The sequence below is a fragment of the Sodiomyces alcalophilus genome, assembly GCF_042370955.1.
Source record: "Sodiomyces alcalophilus JCM 7366 unplaced genomic scaffold ACRALscaffold_1, whole genome shotgun sequence".
Lineage (NCBI taxonomy): Eukaryota > Fungi > Ascomycota > Sordariomycetes > Glomerellales > Plectosphaerellaceae > Sodiomyces > Sodiomyces alcalophilus.
In genome coordinates, this window is record NW_027263532.1 from 3,352,226 (window position 1) to 3,365,895 (window position 13,670).

General features: G+C 52.0%; 6 protein-coding genes across 6 annotated transcripts; 2 read left to right on the top strand and 4 right to left on the bottom strand.

Moving 5' to 3' along the window:
- Positions 1-22: 22 nt before the first annotated feature.
- On the bottom strand, positions 23-3,068 carry ACRALDRAFT_205595 (uncharacterized protein; the record flags this gene model as incomplete). The annotated part of the gene is made up of 18 exons (XM_071021752.1): positions 23-117; positions 153-198; positions 237-290; positions 325-441; positions 536-652; positions 694-764; positions 831-858; positions 912-1,011; positions 1,079-1,222; positions 1,276-1,689; positions 1,743-1,805; positions 1,876-2,011; positions 2,070-2,264; positions 2,311-2,702; positions 2,765-2,811; positions 2,839-2,875; positions 2,939-3,008; positions 3,038-3,068. The coding sequence occupies 18 exons, from the start codon at positions 3,066-3,068 to the stop codon at positions 23-25; spliced, it is 2,157 nt and encodes a 718-aa protein (XP_070879471.1).
- A 22-nt stretch (positions 3,069-3,090) lies between these two features.
- Positions 3,091-3,755, top strand: ACRALDRAFT_205594 (uncharacterized protein; the record flags this gene model as incomplete). The annotated part of the gene is made up of 5 exons (XM_071021751.1): positions 3,091-3,221; positions 3,275-3,468; positions 3,515-3,592; positions 3,662-3,694; positions 3,724-3,755. The coding sequence occupies 5 exons, from the start codon at positions 3,091-3,093 to the stop codon at positions 3,753-3,755; spliced, it is 468 nt and encodes a 155-aa protein (XP_070879472.1).
- Positions 3,756-3,762: 7 nt separating this feature from the next.
- On the bottom strand, positions 3,763-4,620 carry ACRALDRAFT_1059746 (uncharacterized protein). Its single transcript, XM_071016093.1, has one exon. The coding sequence runs from the start codon at positions 4,063-4,065 to the stop codon at positions 3,802-3,804; it is 264 nt and encodes an 87-aa protein (XP_070879473.1). The 5' UTR covers positions 4,066-4,620; the 3' UTR covers positions 3,763-3,801.
- A 2,197-nt stretch (positions 4,621-6,817) lies between these two features.
- ACRALDRAFT_2056533 (uncharacterized protein) lies at positions 6,818-7,852 on the bottom strand. Its single transcript, XM_071021771.1, has 2 exons — positions 7,202-7,852; positions 6,818-6,967 (listed from the first exon to the last, which is right to left on the bottom strand). Exon 1 carries the CDS (start codon positions 7,718-7,720, stop codon positions 7,547-7,549), a length of 174 nt encoding a protein of 57 aa, XP_070879474.1. The 5' UTR covers positions 7,721-7,852; the 3' UTR covers positions 6,818-6,967; positions 7,202-7,546.
- Positions 7,853-8,027: 175 nt separating this feature from the next.
- ACRALDRAFT_205592 (uncharacterized protein) lies at positions 8,028-11,014 on the bottom strand (the record flags this gene model as incomplete). Its single annotated transcript, XM_071021750.1, has 21 exons — positions 8,028-8,058; positions 8,090-8,414; positions 8,466-8,498; positions 8,574-8,642; positions 8,679-8,713; positions 8,749-8,847; positions 8,889-9,109; positions 9,142-9,208; positions 9,267-9,420; positions 9,501-9,514; positions 9,558-9,581; positions 9,629-9,872; positions 10,049-10,074; positions 10,100-10,167; positions 10,197-10,236; positions 10,274-10,288; positions 10,326-10,516; positions 10,584-10,662; positions 10,723-10,728; positions 10,770-10,792; positions 10,880-11,014. 21 exons carry the CDS (start codon positions 11,012-11,014, stop codon positions 8,028-8,030), a joined length of 1,899 nt encoding a protein of 632 aa, XP_070879475.1.
- Positions 11,015-11,042: 28 nt separating this feature from the next.
- On the top strand, positions 11,043-12,048 carry ACRALDRAFT_1090989 (uncharacterized protein; the record flags this gene model as incomplete). The annotated part of the gene is made up of 6 exons (XM_071019543.1): positions 11,043-11,101; positions 11,221-11,290; positions 11,322-11,381; positions 11,569-11,671; positions 11,704-11,891; positions 11,953-12,048. The coding sequence occupies 6 exons, from the start codon at positions 11,043-11,045 to the stop codon at positions 11,962-11,964; spliced, it is 492 nt and encodes a 163-aa protein (XP_070879476.1). The 3' UTR covers positions 11,965-12,048.
- Between the last annotated feature and the right edge of the window lie 1,622 nt (positions 12,049-13,670).

Below are 13,670 nucleotides of genomic sequence, written 5' to 3' on the forward strand. Positions count from 1 at the left end.
CGGTATTTATGCGCCCAGTCCTCTATTCATTACCACTTCCCTGGTCGGCTGGCAGGGGGCCAGTCTTCCAACTGGTACCGCGCAGAGCCCTAATGGTAGGGGGCTGGGAACCGAGGCCTACACAAGAGGGCAATCCGTTACCTGGCCGTCACCGTGGGCTAGCCTCAGGCCCCTTGGGATTTCCCACCGAGGCCAAGGCTACACCGTTAAGCCGTGTCGTAGATGTCCAGCAGCACAGACAATGATCCCTTATTTGCCTTTGTTGCCGCCTGTGCCAAGTCGTAGCAGAACTTGGCAAGCCACAAACTGAAGACGAAAACAAACAACCAGGAAAATGGCGATGCGTTGGGCTGGCTGGAAAGGGGAAAACGATCTGGCTCGCTCGTTCGCTTGGGCCTGCTGCTCTATGTCGTACAGCTTCGTCAGAGCGAAACAAGCGGGCTAAGGGAGCTCGGCCACCCTAGTCGCTATTCCTGTCCGACAACAAGGGGACAAAGAAAGAAGTAATTAGAAAAAAAAAAGAAAAAAAAAGGACATGTGGGCTGTCAGATTTGGCCTTCATCGAACTTCTCACCAAGAACAGACAAACAGAATGTCGAGACATGGAGACGAATATAGGCGCCGCAATGCTCCACATCGGCGCGGCATCCATCTAAATCGGACATCCCCAGGCAAGTTTACCGGCCAACATACAGCAATATGTATGCAGCGTGGATCGTCCCAACAATGTCGCGAAATGACTCCCAGCCCTCGTCGCATTGGGGCTAACATAGGCAACGGTTGATGTCTGTGATCCAACGCGCATTGTCCACCCGATCGGCGTCAGCAACCCCCCAGGATGGCGACAGTCCGATGGGACTTAGGCGAGCATGGCCAAGGAGGATCAGTCCGGCCTAAAGCAGATCCAATACCGCAGGGCTATCCTCTGCTGTCCAGTCCTTGCTGGCGCAGCTTGGAGAATACTTCAAGCTGGTAGAGGAGCTGATGCCGAAGAACTTCCCAACTGGCGCGCTCCAGCCAGCATGTCAAGACGGCCTTCTCTCACTTTTCGGCCGGGATAAGCCTCGAAGCAGGTCACGTATCCCATGCTATGCCGGGTCTCGACAAGTCAAATATCGACGCGTGACTCCTCGGTGAGACGGTCACTTTGTGTTTCCTCGCCGCCTCGCCGCACCACTCCACTGGAGGCCCTATAGAGCCCCTGCACACCGCCGCCGCGCCCCTGGGACGCCAGTCGCATAGATTGCAGAATACGTACCTCCTGACAGGGGTTACGATGCTCTTCCCAGTATGCGGTGTCCCAAGGACGCGAAACACAGGAAAGATGCCCCCTGGGAGGCAACCAGACCGGTGTGGACATGGACTGATAAGGCAAGGCCAATATCGGCCACTCTGCGGTCGTACAGCTTCATTCCATTATCTCGATGCGAAGCGCATGTGAAGGCCAGCAGAATGCAACAAACCAGCGGCCTGAAGAGAACATCAGGGTATAGGGCACGACGCCCCGCATCTGGTATCGCCGCAGCTGGAATAGAAAAGATGACTTCCTTCCTTTCCGTCTTCTCGTGCAGAAGTGAAGTTCCCGTGCATCTTTGTTGGGGTGAGTACTGAGTACAGCAGAGTCGCGCAAGTTGCGCACTGCATGCCCTGGGCTGCTTAGACACTCGCTTGCCCGCCTTGACCAGTCGACTGGATGGAGTAGCAGCAAGAACTTACTGCTGCTAACGTCTCCGAATCGACACCCCGCCACTGAAGTCATCCCGTCTGATCTCAGATCACTGCTGAGCTGTTTGCTTTCGTGGGAACTGAGGACCGATCGCGCCTTGTATCACGCCATGAAACCCTAGGTATGTTCAATGCCTGCATGGACAGCACTTTCTGCTGGAGAATATGCCATGCCAAGTAGCCAAACGAAGAACAATGACGTGAGAGGTGGTGAGTTCAAGCGACGCCCACGAGTCGCGACTGGCCGCCAGATGACGTAGGTCGGCAAAGTGATCAGCTGTCATGTCTGTATCAACAAGGGAAGTGGTGGTTGACCACGGCTCGGGGTGAGGAGCTCGGCCAACTTGACCTGACTGCGGGAGGGAGGAGAAAGGTGCAAATAAGGATCATCAGCTCGTATGTGCTGCCTGGCCTGGCCGTCCCGCACTCGGAGGTTGCAATCGAATCAAAGTATCCCTTGGCATCTCCCGCAAAGAGGAAGTTGCCCAGGCCGCCGCCATCATGGAGACCAACCAGAGAGCCACACGTCAGTCGGCAGTCTCCACACACCCTCCCTTTACCCCTGACTACCATCCTTTTTCCCACTCCACATTTCTGAGGCGACGCGTCTCACTGGACGACAAGAAGTGTAAAACCCGGCTGACAGGGTGGGATGTGGGGTGATCTGCATTTCGACCGGGGTGGGCCTGGTCCCTCGGTTCCAGGGGGCGCGCAGCTCGCCATCGTTGGGAGCACAAGAAAGGGGAAGGGAAGGGAATGGTTCTAGATAAATTGCGCGGTTATGAGAAGGCTGAAGCAGCCAGACTCTATCACCGCTCCTCCCGACTCGAGGACGTAAGATAAGAAAGACTACTACGACAAGACGAGTGGCGAGAAAGAGCTCTGCTTGGTGTTTGTCGGGGTATTCGTGTTCACTGTTCTCCGCGTTGAATGCGATGGAAACGATGTGGGCCCCGGGGTTCGAGGGTCGAGGATACCTACAACATACGTTGTATGTATATTGGTAAAGGTTGTCCCTTTGATGGGTAATTAAAGAGACGAACCATTCGCCCAGCTGGGTCGACTCCAAGACGAGCCTCGAGGCGTCTACCGCGGAAGTTGCATGACGCTAACCTTGAACCAGGGGAGCGCCATGACGGGAACCAAAGAACTTTGATATAGCGATTACTGATTACTTCGTATCGTATAGGTATGGTATGGGAATAATCGCCACAGCCCCTTGTCAATTTTCTGCTGAGACGTCGGGGTGATTGTTTTGATCTTCTTTCCATTCCCGCGTTGCCCTAATGCGAGTAATCCTCGGACGGGCAACCGATATGCAGATGATGATGATGTGCATACATATGACCGAGCGCGCGCTGTCATATGTGGGAATTGGCGGCCGCAACCTTTGCCGCACGCCGCGCGCGCGTTAACACAAGTAAAATTGGGGCGGGGTTCCTAGACAGAGCGCAGTGCGTTTCCGAATGCGTTCGACTCGGCGATGGAAAGAATGAGTGACGATTGTGCATCGTAATCTCCAAGCGTCTTGTCCTAATTGGGGGCCGAGTCGCGAGATTGATAAGGGCCCGGGTTGTTTGCAGCCCAGTCCGTGTTACAGCGTACGTCGTACATGGCGTCGAAAAGTCATGATACAAGCCGAGCCCGCAAAACAATTAGTTGGATGGAGACTAGGGAGATCCTTCATCTCCCGCGGTAAACCCATCAAAGACGGAGCCGTGCCGACATGGATTGGCGTCCGAGGTGCATGTCGGGGATCCTGAATTCGCCCGCCTCTTCCCACTGCCAGCACAAACCCTCCTCATACATGCACTTCTGGGCGTCTCGGGCGAAATGAGAGAGGATGACCGATTCCATTGTCCCCTCAGTTGAAACGCTAGCCCCAAGGGAAGGCTAAACGGCCGGTCAGGCCATCTGCGTGCCTCTGGGGTACGAGTCGTCAACAGTTACTGGCAAATTGCGACGCGAAGTGAAGAGACAGAAAATGTTTGCACATAGAACGCAGAGGAATGGTGCGGTATCTTGGCTAAACGTCTTCCTATTTGGCACTGTAGCCAGCGGTTACGCCATTCCGCGTCAAATAACTGGTGTAAGGGCTTTGATCTTCTGAGTATGCCGTGCCAAGGCGAAGAATGCGACGTTGTCACTGGCGTGCATATCGCGGAGAGGAGGCGGACAGCTATCAGGTATGTCGTTCAGACGACGAGCAAGAAAAGCTGTAGCAGTCTGCTGCAGCTGCTTGTGCTTCCCACGCACCATCCAGGACGGACGCATTCCGAACAAGGCAGTCAGCGCCGATGGATACTGATGCCACAGCATCTCTAGTGCGGTGTTGCTCATTGTGATGATGGGGTGGGAAACTGCACCTCGCCGACGGGCCCTCCCGCTGTTGATTGCATCAACCTCGCCATACGGAGATGTAGTGGGGAGGGGAAACAGCAACTTGCGAGAGACAGAGACACATTTGCATGCCATGCGAAGGCCACCAACCTCTGATTAGTGGGAAGAAAGCTGATTCCGTGGAAATGCTCCCTCGTAGATTTGATAAACGTGGTGAGCGCAGGACACTTGATAGTACCTCGACTCTATTGTTTCTTCCCAATATTGATCGAAGGCAGACATTGAGGTGTTTCGATGGCGGTGTGGTCATGCATTCGTAATGCATTGAGTCGTACTTTGTAGTGCGAGGAGAGATACTCATACCCATGAATGACCTTGCTTGTCGAGAAGAGAGAACTTGTACTCTTCAATGTCGTATTGATGGTGGAAAGGGCAGAAACTGGGGTGACATTGGCGGATGCCGAGCGTGGGGTGAGCAAGGACCAAGCCCCTGCGTAAAGCAACCTGAATGTCAAAGATTGTCGTTAGAGGAAGTTATGCAATAATAGCTAGTATGTATTCGTGTCGGCAAGAAAGGTCGCATTGAACCAGAATAAGCAGGTCGGGTCATGAGGAAGGTGCTATTGCAGTGTTGTTCCTGCCCTTGGCCCCCTGGACATTGGAGTAATTATAGTCCGTGAACATTCAGGTATCGGCATCCCCTCCAACAAATACAACGTATTACCTTTATGATAATTACTACGAAAAGTACTTTGCAGTACAACGTACTTTTTAGTGCAGGAATAATTCAACCACCTGCGACTTGGCCGAGGCAAGGCAAACGCTGTGGCTACCAGTTATGTAATAGAGCCGAGTGGTAAATTACGTACTAAGTACTGGGTAGGTATAACCATTATACCTTACCTTGATGGCTAATTACCTTATTCAGCAGATTTGAGTAGTGTACGTTGTACAACGTACACGAGGACGATGTATGCGCTAGGTAGATAGGCGAGTTTCTTGAGACTTGGTCACCTCGGTAGGTGCAAGCAAGCTTGGTCTGAACGAATTCGTATCAAGGTTGAAAAGCGATTCTTCAAATCCTCCTCGTTCAATTCATCAAGGTAGACAAATGGAATAATTACCCCTTCTTGACGCAATGTTGCAATGCGCGCTGCAACAATGTTATGCAGACATCGACCACGTGCCAGGACAACCCCTACACCTGGGGGTTGATTAACCCCATGACATGCAATTGCGCAGCACCCACCCGCAGCAGAAGTGATTATACATACAAATCTAACCAGGAGAAGAAAGAAGGGGGCGGCAAGAGATTTGTCAGAGGAATGCTTCGTACGTTGTACTAAGTACACGGGGAAGGAAACACCCAGTAGCGTATTCGTATGCGGAAGAAAGGTGACCGCCTAGCTTGCACGATCAATTGAATTAGCCGCATAGTCGCATCATCTCGATATGCGCCACGGAGAGCCGAATTACCCACGCAAAGACAGATGCAGCATTCTCGTGGGGGGAGAGTTACCCCTAAACCTCTCCCACCGCGAGGCGAAAAAAAAAAGGGTAGGGTTCTTTTCTTTCCCCTTTTTTCCCTTTCTCACTTTGGTAATTCCTTGTAGCAAGATAATGTAGGTAGGATAAGGAGACCGAGTCTCCATCGTGGAGCACGATCCCGTTTCTTTCTTCCGTTCTTCTTTGTCTTTTTCTTTTTTTTCCCGCCCATTTTCCCCGGTCCTGCGCTGCATCGTGGGCTCTGTCATGTGCCCCGCGCGCGTTGGCGGGATGGACAGTCGAAACTTGAATACGACCCTGCGATGCGAAACGCAACATCATCACAGTACTCGGGAACAGCGTGGCCAGACGGAAGAGGCGGAGAGGAGAACTGAACTCCAGTCGCTGCATGTGGTGCATGAGGCATCAATCCGCTGTTTGGCGAACACACATATATTTTCGTCATATCTCCTTATATATATATATATATACGGTTAGAAATAGGACCAGGTGCCATGCAGATGCGAGGTAGCTAGGTCGTAAATCCCGAGGCGCGAGTGGGTGGGAATGCGGAGGAAGTAAATTGCTGCGGTCCTGAACGAGGGCGCGTGATCCGAGGTCCCAAAGAGGTGCGTTTGTGGCCATCGTATGTTTGTCGTGAACCCCGTCGCACCTGGTTTACTCGTCGGTAATAGTCTCATCTAGCTAGATACCGCCGGACGCGCCGCCACTTTGCATTTCTGCACGCAAGCAAATCATCCGGGAAAAAAACACACCATGCTGCTTTGGCGGAGATGCATGCTTCCTGAGCTTGGGTAGGTATTGAGTACTAAGTACATGCGAATGAATACTGCACTTTACGCTGTACTCAGTACGTCCATCCGCAATGCCTCTCCTTGTCGTTCGGCGTACTTCGTAAGGGACTTTTTGCTGTGCCTCTCCCTGCCAGGTCATGTGCAAGGCTTGGCGACCCTGGCAGCGTACATCCTGCTCGGGGCCATCGTCCTGTTGGTTCAGTTAGATGAGAAGGGGGAACCAGGGCCGTCTGCTTTGGATTGCAAAACGAATGGATTGCTTGGTACGGGAAAGACGGCATCGCCATTGTCCCTCGACGCGATACAAATGGGGCAGAAAGGGTGGCCGGGCAGTCCGCCGAATGGACGAATGAAATTTAGTGCCGAGACAGAGTCAAGAGCCAACGGGAACTAAAATAAGGAGTTTCAGTGTTCTCCGTCCGGCTGGAAATCCGGAGCATATCACCAGAGGCGGCTAGGGCTAGGTATAGTGCCAATTATTTGCTTGCCCGGCCTAGTGAATAGCTGCAAGGTCCATCGGTGTTTACGGTTGTTGATGAAATGCTGCGCGGCCTCGAGGAAAAGGGGAGGGTGGGTTCGTGCCCTAGAAAGGGAAGAGAACACTGGGCGGACGGGAAGCCTCAAGTTGTGTTTAGTCACTGTAGCTCTTTACATGCAACGAGTACTCGTAGATACAAACCCCCATGTTGGACTGGTCATCCGTGGTGGATTTGGCGGTAGGTGACGGTAACATGGAAGTGGACTTGTGCTGAATAGGACAATCACGGCTAGTCCCCGCCATCCGCCAACCAGGACTGCTTTCATTGAAGGGCATTCAGAGGGGGCAGTGAACGCACATCGAAGGCCGGGAGTCAGAGGCGAGCATGCTGATAGGTTCGGCCGCGGAAGAAATAGGACGAGCGTGTGATCCCTTTGGGTGTCAAGTTGGCTTGACGCGACGACGATCGGTGCTGGGAGGAGACGTGCCGTGAAGTAAGTTTGTCTTTATCCCGCTTCGTTTTCGGACTGGGCCAGTTATGCTATGCTAAACGTGGTCGGTCACGACACGGCTTGGCCAGCGACGACAAGTGACAAATTATTCCGTGATGGTCGGTTAGGCCTATTGCATTATGCTGGTGGAGCTCGGGGCGTGCAGAATGACCTGCTCGTAGGAGCTGGCGATTTTCACACACTCTAGGTAGTTAGTAAACAGCAACCTGCAGGCCCTCATCATCACCATCAACCATCACCATCGTCAGGTTTCCTTCGCCCCCACGACCCACGCATGGCATGGGACGGCAAGTAGCTGTCGAAGTGCTGGCGGATGTTGTGTGCACCACTGGGAATGGACATCTCAGGCGCTTGAGATGAGCCATTTCCCGTGTGTCGTGCTGTATCGCCAACTCGGCCGTTCTCTCCGAGACATTTCTTTATCCCTTTCTTCCTTTCTTCCCAAGTCCTCGTGACACGTTTCTAGAAATCTCACACCAGGGTTCGATGAGGGGTCGACAGGGGCCGGAGTTCATAGAAGAAAAAAAAAGAAGAAAAAAAAAGGAGGAGAGTATGTACCAAGTGGGAATTTCCCAATACGTCAGAGTGGAACCCTGTTTAGCCAATGAGAAGTACGAACACGTCTATATTACCGCCTATTTGGTTGGTTATCGGCGTCCCGCGGTCTTGGCCTCAGCCCAGCCCATTGCTCAATCCCCGCACCCTTTGTCCATCCCACGTACCGTACCCGACACGCTACGACAGGCTGTTCCCGAGGAGAGGGGCACCGCCCGAGAATTGCGACAACCGCATACAACGACGTACTGAGTAGTAAGCGGTGAGGGGCGGTGAGGGCATTCCGGTGCTTGCTGTCGTACGGCCAAGAGGAATAAAGGGCGCTTGGCCAGAAAGAAATAAGCGAGGGTGATTGGACAGAGGGCAGAGCGACAAGCCTCGGACAACTACAAGATATGTACGAAGTACAACGTACATAGGTAGTCTCAAAAGTCTTGAAAATGCGGTCGGCATGGAACACGACCAGGGGTCCCCTCTTTGGGCTGTTGTCATCGCTCTGTCTCCCTTGATTACTGTTTCATTCCTCTCTTTGTTTTCCTGCGCTTGGGTTCTGACTGTGCTCGGAATCATCGGCAGGAAAGCCAAGCCCTTCCATTGTGTGCCTCTGTCCAATCTTTTAACTTGCCCTCTGTCTGACCGTCCAGGTACATGCTCTATTCTTACCTATTTGTAGGCAGGTAACGTAGCAGCTAAAAGGCAGCGTGTGGAGGTTCCCTCGGCAGAACAGGAGTACTCCGGTGCACGTTGTACCACCTTGTATTAGTGTACATCGACTTGCATGCCGCCGGCGAATGAGAGTGGTGCTGACACCTACATTGGCCCAATTCCTCGGGTTCACCTGATAAATTGCTCGTCCAAGTTGGGCAGGCACATGGCCGGCTTGCGACGAAGAGCCATCTGCGACTGAGGCGGCGCATCATTCGTCCCATGTATCATCCTGATTATGCCAGTACGATCCATGACATACATAATACACACAAATACTTTCGTACATGTCGCGGGAGACATCGGGAGTCTGCCCTGCGGTCATTCTCTATATACGGAGCATGGAGTAGGCCTGTGTCGCTGGCTGGACACAGGTATGAATACGATATGCCCGACCAAAGGTAAAGAATGCCGTGCCGTCTAAACGAAACGAAAACGAGCATGGTCATCAGCGCCAAGAAATGACATATCAGCTCAACGGGCGGCCAATGCCGCTTGCAGTGTTTCGGTCAGCTGCCCCTGGGACAAGGGTATTTGGGCAAGTACTTCGTACCCCAATTATAACAATGATTTCTGTGCGGTGGGTGAGGTGACTGCGACGGGTGAATTATTGCTGTCATTGCAGTTGGCCTTCCAGCGGACCGTAAAGACAGGCCGGCCATGAGATTGAGCTTAGGCATGAAGCCCATGGCCGCGTCTCGTAAGACGGGCGGACTAGGGAGACGCCCGTATCCGCTAGAATGGAATGGGCTTTCGTGCGTCTCACCTCGCTGCGTAATTACGAAGTAGGTATTGGCGGCATTCTCTAACACAGGAAGACGTGACGATATTGGTCGGGAGGACCACGGGATAGGCCCGGAGTTGGGGTTTATTCCGGTCGCGTACCCAATAACAGGATCCTCACGCATCGGCACTGTTTACAACGTAAGTAGCATCTCAAACAGGCGATTGGCGGTATTTTTGGCCCTAGGACCGATGACAGCGCGAGAATGCCGTCATCGCCAGTTGTTCACAATTCCAAGTCCCAAGGCCCTGAGCTTGGGGTCAATGACACACGCAGCGATGCGTCCACATCGTACAGCGCCACGTCATAGACTGGGCAGGAAGAAAAATGCTTCGACTCGGTACGGCTCCACACGAACGAAGTTTTGGGACCGGGAAACCCAGCAGGCGCGTAAGGAGTAATGAATTCATACTTCGCACTTCGTAAGGAGAAGGAAAATAGACGCGCAGCGAATGAGAGGAATGTGGTAACTGCTGGTGACTCAGGGTCGCAACGCGCCCGACACTTTTGTCTCTTTATTTTCCTCTTCTCCTTTCATTCCCCCTTTCCTCTTTTTTAACCCCCTTTTACAAAGAATAGCCCCTATTATCTCTAATTTCGGCCATCCGGCCAGCCAATAAATTGTGGTGGAACCGATAAGCCAAGGCACCATCCATCTCTTGGCAGCCGGATTTGCTGTCATCAAACAATGGGGCTTCACTCGACTACCTGTGGTGTTTTCGGCTTCTCTTCAGTGATTATTGGCGTCCGCAATTCATTGGCATGTCGCTCAGACCGATCAGCATTATATCACCGACTGCGCAGGCCATCAATGCCAGAAAGACGCGCGAGTATTTACTCATGTGCCGAGTGTGCCGATGTAGCAGTGATGTACGTGAGGACAGGCACGCTTTGCCAGCTGGTTGTCAGAAGGTACTCAGTAAGACCTGATTGCAGTGGCAGTCGCGTGGGGTGCATGGTATTGCGCGGAATGTCGCAGATGATACGCCGGCGTCCAGATGATCGGCAGGGTATCCCAAGCTAAGCTCCTAGGTATGGGGATATCCCTCCAGGGCGTCGCATCTTCGCTACCCACATACTGCTGCATACAAGGCATCCGTGTCTTGCGCTCAACGTCCTATTCGCGCTGATCAGGTCATCAAACCCCAGGTCTTTCGTCCCGTCCCTGTAATCAAGTATTAAACTTGATCCTCGTGATGGGCCTTGGGGAGTACGTTGTACGTTGTAAATATTTTGAAACGAGACATTCCCCACAGGTTGGGACTTATTCAGTGATCTCGTTCCACGATCTATCAGCGTCGACTCGAAATATATACAACGTACTTCGTACTTCGGCGACAAAATGACAGAAGAAGCAAGGATAAACTAACGTCAGCCGAAAGGGCAACTCTCCCTGTTGGCAAACACATCGGCCGGCGTGCTTCGGCCAAGCTGCTACTATAGAAGCTGGGTGATAGCTTCAGTGGAAAAAAGGGGAAACAATAGAGACCCTGAAGCACGAGGGGGTGATGACGGAAGACGGTGCATGGAGGAATGCGATTGGATTGGCCTGGCAGGTGATGATGATGAGATGAGCAGCATCATTGGGCCTGCCGACAGACAGACAGGTACACATTTAGAGAGGGTCAAATACAGTTGCACGAATGGTACCATGTTCCTGGCTACCAGTGTTTCATGGGCTGAAGATCCGGAAGACGATACTGTGGCGTGTACCTAGGATACTTGTATCATGTATACCTATACTTACAGAGGTGCTGCCAGCCTTGATTACAAAGTTAAGGCGTCCAGGTCGTAGCGCATAAGGAAGGATTTTTTGCTGAGAGGCCTCTTTGCCAATTACAAAACAGAGTCTAGGAGGACATTGCGTCATTCAAATCTCACCACAGAACGGGTGCCTACGCCGGAGTCTCCTGTGATTTCAGTACAGACAGCTACAACGTATGTTTAGACATATCGATGTAAGAGACATGCCGTCGAGGGATGTATCAGACCTTATCAGTGATATCACTGGCTTACGCCTAGCACTATCACCTCATTAAAGTCAGAATTCTATCTATTATTCGTATATATCATTTTTATTTATTTTATTTTATTTTTAAGCGTAATATTAGCGCCCCCTTTCATGTCGTTTCGCTCTTGATTATTCGAGTCCGGTACACGATTTTCAAGGACTCGGATCAGAACTCCCCAAGACATGGCGCCCCAAATAATGATATTCCGAGTCCTTCTAAATCCCACTCTCAGTCAACCAGGTACTTGGTAATTAACACCAGTCAGTACCTAGACAGACACTCTTGCCTGCAGCTCCCCTCTCCTCTCTCCACTGCAGTTCCGTACATGTGCCACTCCTTGAGGTACAGACATTCGTTCTCCTGTTTCTGGCTCTCGTGGTCCTTGTCAAACGGTCAGAAGACGACGCATCATGCTCCTTTCTCTTGTCTCCTACAAAGTACAAGACGCCCAAGCCTGCACAGCCGGGCGTCCTGTTACACGTGTACAAGGCTGGGGGTTCTGCTATTTCCGACGCCTTACTACTGCTACGCCATTCATTAGGCTTTGTGCTAAATCCCTGGCCACTTTATATTTAGAGCGCGGAAAAAGGATAACAAAGGGGAATACAACGTACATGGCGACTACGCTCTACCTAATAAGCAAAGTGCAGTACCGGTATGAGATGTTTCCACGCCTTACTCGAACCCTTTTATATCGTACAATTAGGTAGGTAGGTACGTTGTACTTTGTACGTTTAGACGAGCCCGCCCTAGAGACCAGCCATGTTTCTTTCTGTTTCTTTTGTGGATTTCGCCAAATTCCCGCTTTGGCGCCTTACGCTGGGCTTGGCGCCGGTCCTTGGCTTGTTGTGTGAAGTGGGTACATGGCTTGGCGGTCTGTCGCCATGCGTACAACTACGTTGTACGTTGTACGAAGTAAGGTGCTCCCAGCGCCGCCGACAGTACTTGAGTTGAGTACCTGTCGGCATTGCGCCGTCGAGCACAAGCACCCCTGGACACCCCGCCTTCTTCCACTCTTCTTGCATTTTGGGTCGCCCACGCCGTCCACGTCCACACATGTACAGCAACGTACTCAGTACCTATGCCGACTGTACGTCGTAATGTATCCATGATGGCAAGGTACTTGTAATAGAGCCCTTAAAGTGTGTGTGTATACGAGGTCACTTTGTACCCACGACTTGGCAATCTACATCATTCCGCTTAGCAGCCCCGTTCCAATACGAATAATCATGTACGAGGTACCTCGTTATAACAAAACAGACACCACTGCGCCCATATCTCGTCACACGCCCCGCTTTCCTATTACCACACCCCTCTGACCGGGGTGGCTCCTTCCCTCTCTAACCTTGGAGACACTCGCACATTTTTTTTTCTTCCGCCCACCGCTGGTCGGTCCCAGCATCTGGCATTGGCACTTCACATCCATCCATTATCATCCATCCACTCGATTACGATTTGATTGATTGCTTGATGGCTGCCTTTTTTGTCCTCTTTCCATTTAACTCTGACTGTTCTTCCCACCGTCTATTTCTTTCCCACCTTTCCCGCCATATTTTACTTGGGCCGAGTTTCTTGTTCCTCGCTCCTCGTTCATCGTTCCTCGTTCCTATTTTCCTTTAGTGCCCTAGGAAACTTCAAATCAGCAAAAATATTTGGGCCCTTTTTTATTAGTGAGACGTGCACTATTTTATTCCACTAGCTTGTACGCTGTACGTTGTACCTCCTGCGCCAACGGCAACCTGCCACTACCCACACCCAGAAACTTAAGACGTGGCTGCGGCCACACTCCCTCCAGCATTTTCACCACCCTCCACTCAATCTTCGCGCACCCACTTGCTCCATCACACCGCACACCCTATCGTCTTTAAGCTCCCGGCTCGACTCGAATGCTTTTTCAACCACCACCTTAAAAAAAAGGACGACCACAACGACAGAAACGGTTACCGACGACGACAGCGACAACGACACGACAGCGACGGCATTGGCATCGCATCATTGCTACTAGACTTGTCACTGTGAAAAAGGAGCAACTCACTGATCCGCAAAGTCCCTGGCCGTCTCAAGTCCAGCAGCGCCTTGCATATCCGATTTGCATTTTATTCGAGTCATTTCAGTCATATCCTTGCCCTTTGTGCTGCGCGCCGCACATCACCCCGCAGAACCGCCCCTTGCGCCCAAAAACAAAAATCCGTTTCGTGCAGCAGTGCAGTGCACATCCTAGATCCCAGGGAAAACAGACCGTCCTGCTTTCCCCCCTCC

Excerpts from the sequence above, each read along its gene's own strand:
- ACRALDRAFT_2056533 (XM_071021771.1), bottom strand. The coding sequence starts at position 7,720 with ATGGCTCATCTCAAGCGCCTGAGATGTCCATTCCCAGTGGTGCACACA.
- ACRALDRAFT_1059746 (XM_071016093.1), bottom strand. The coding sequence starts at position 4,065 with ATGAGCAACACCGCACTAGAGATGCTGTGGCATCAGTATCCATCGGCG.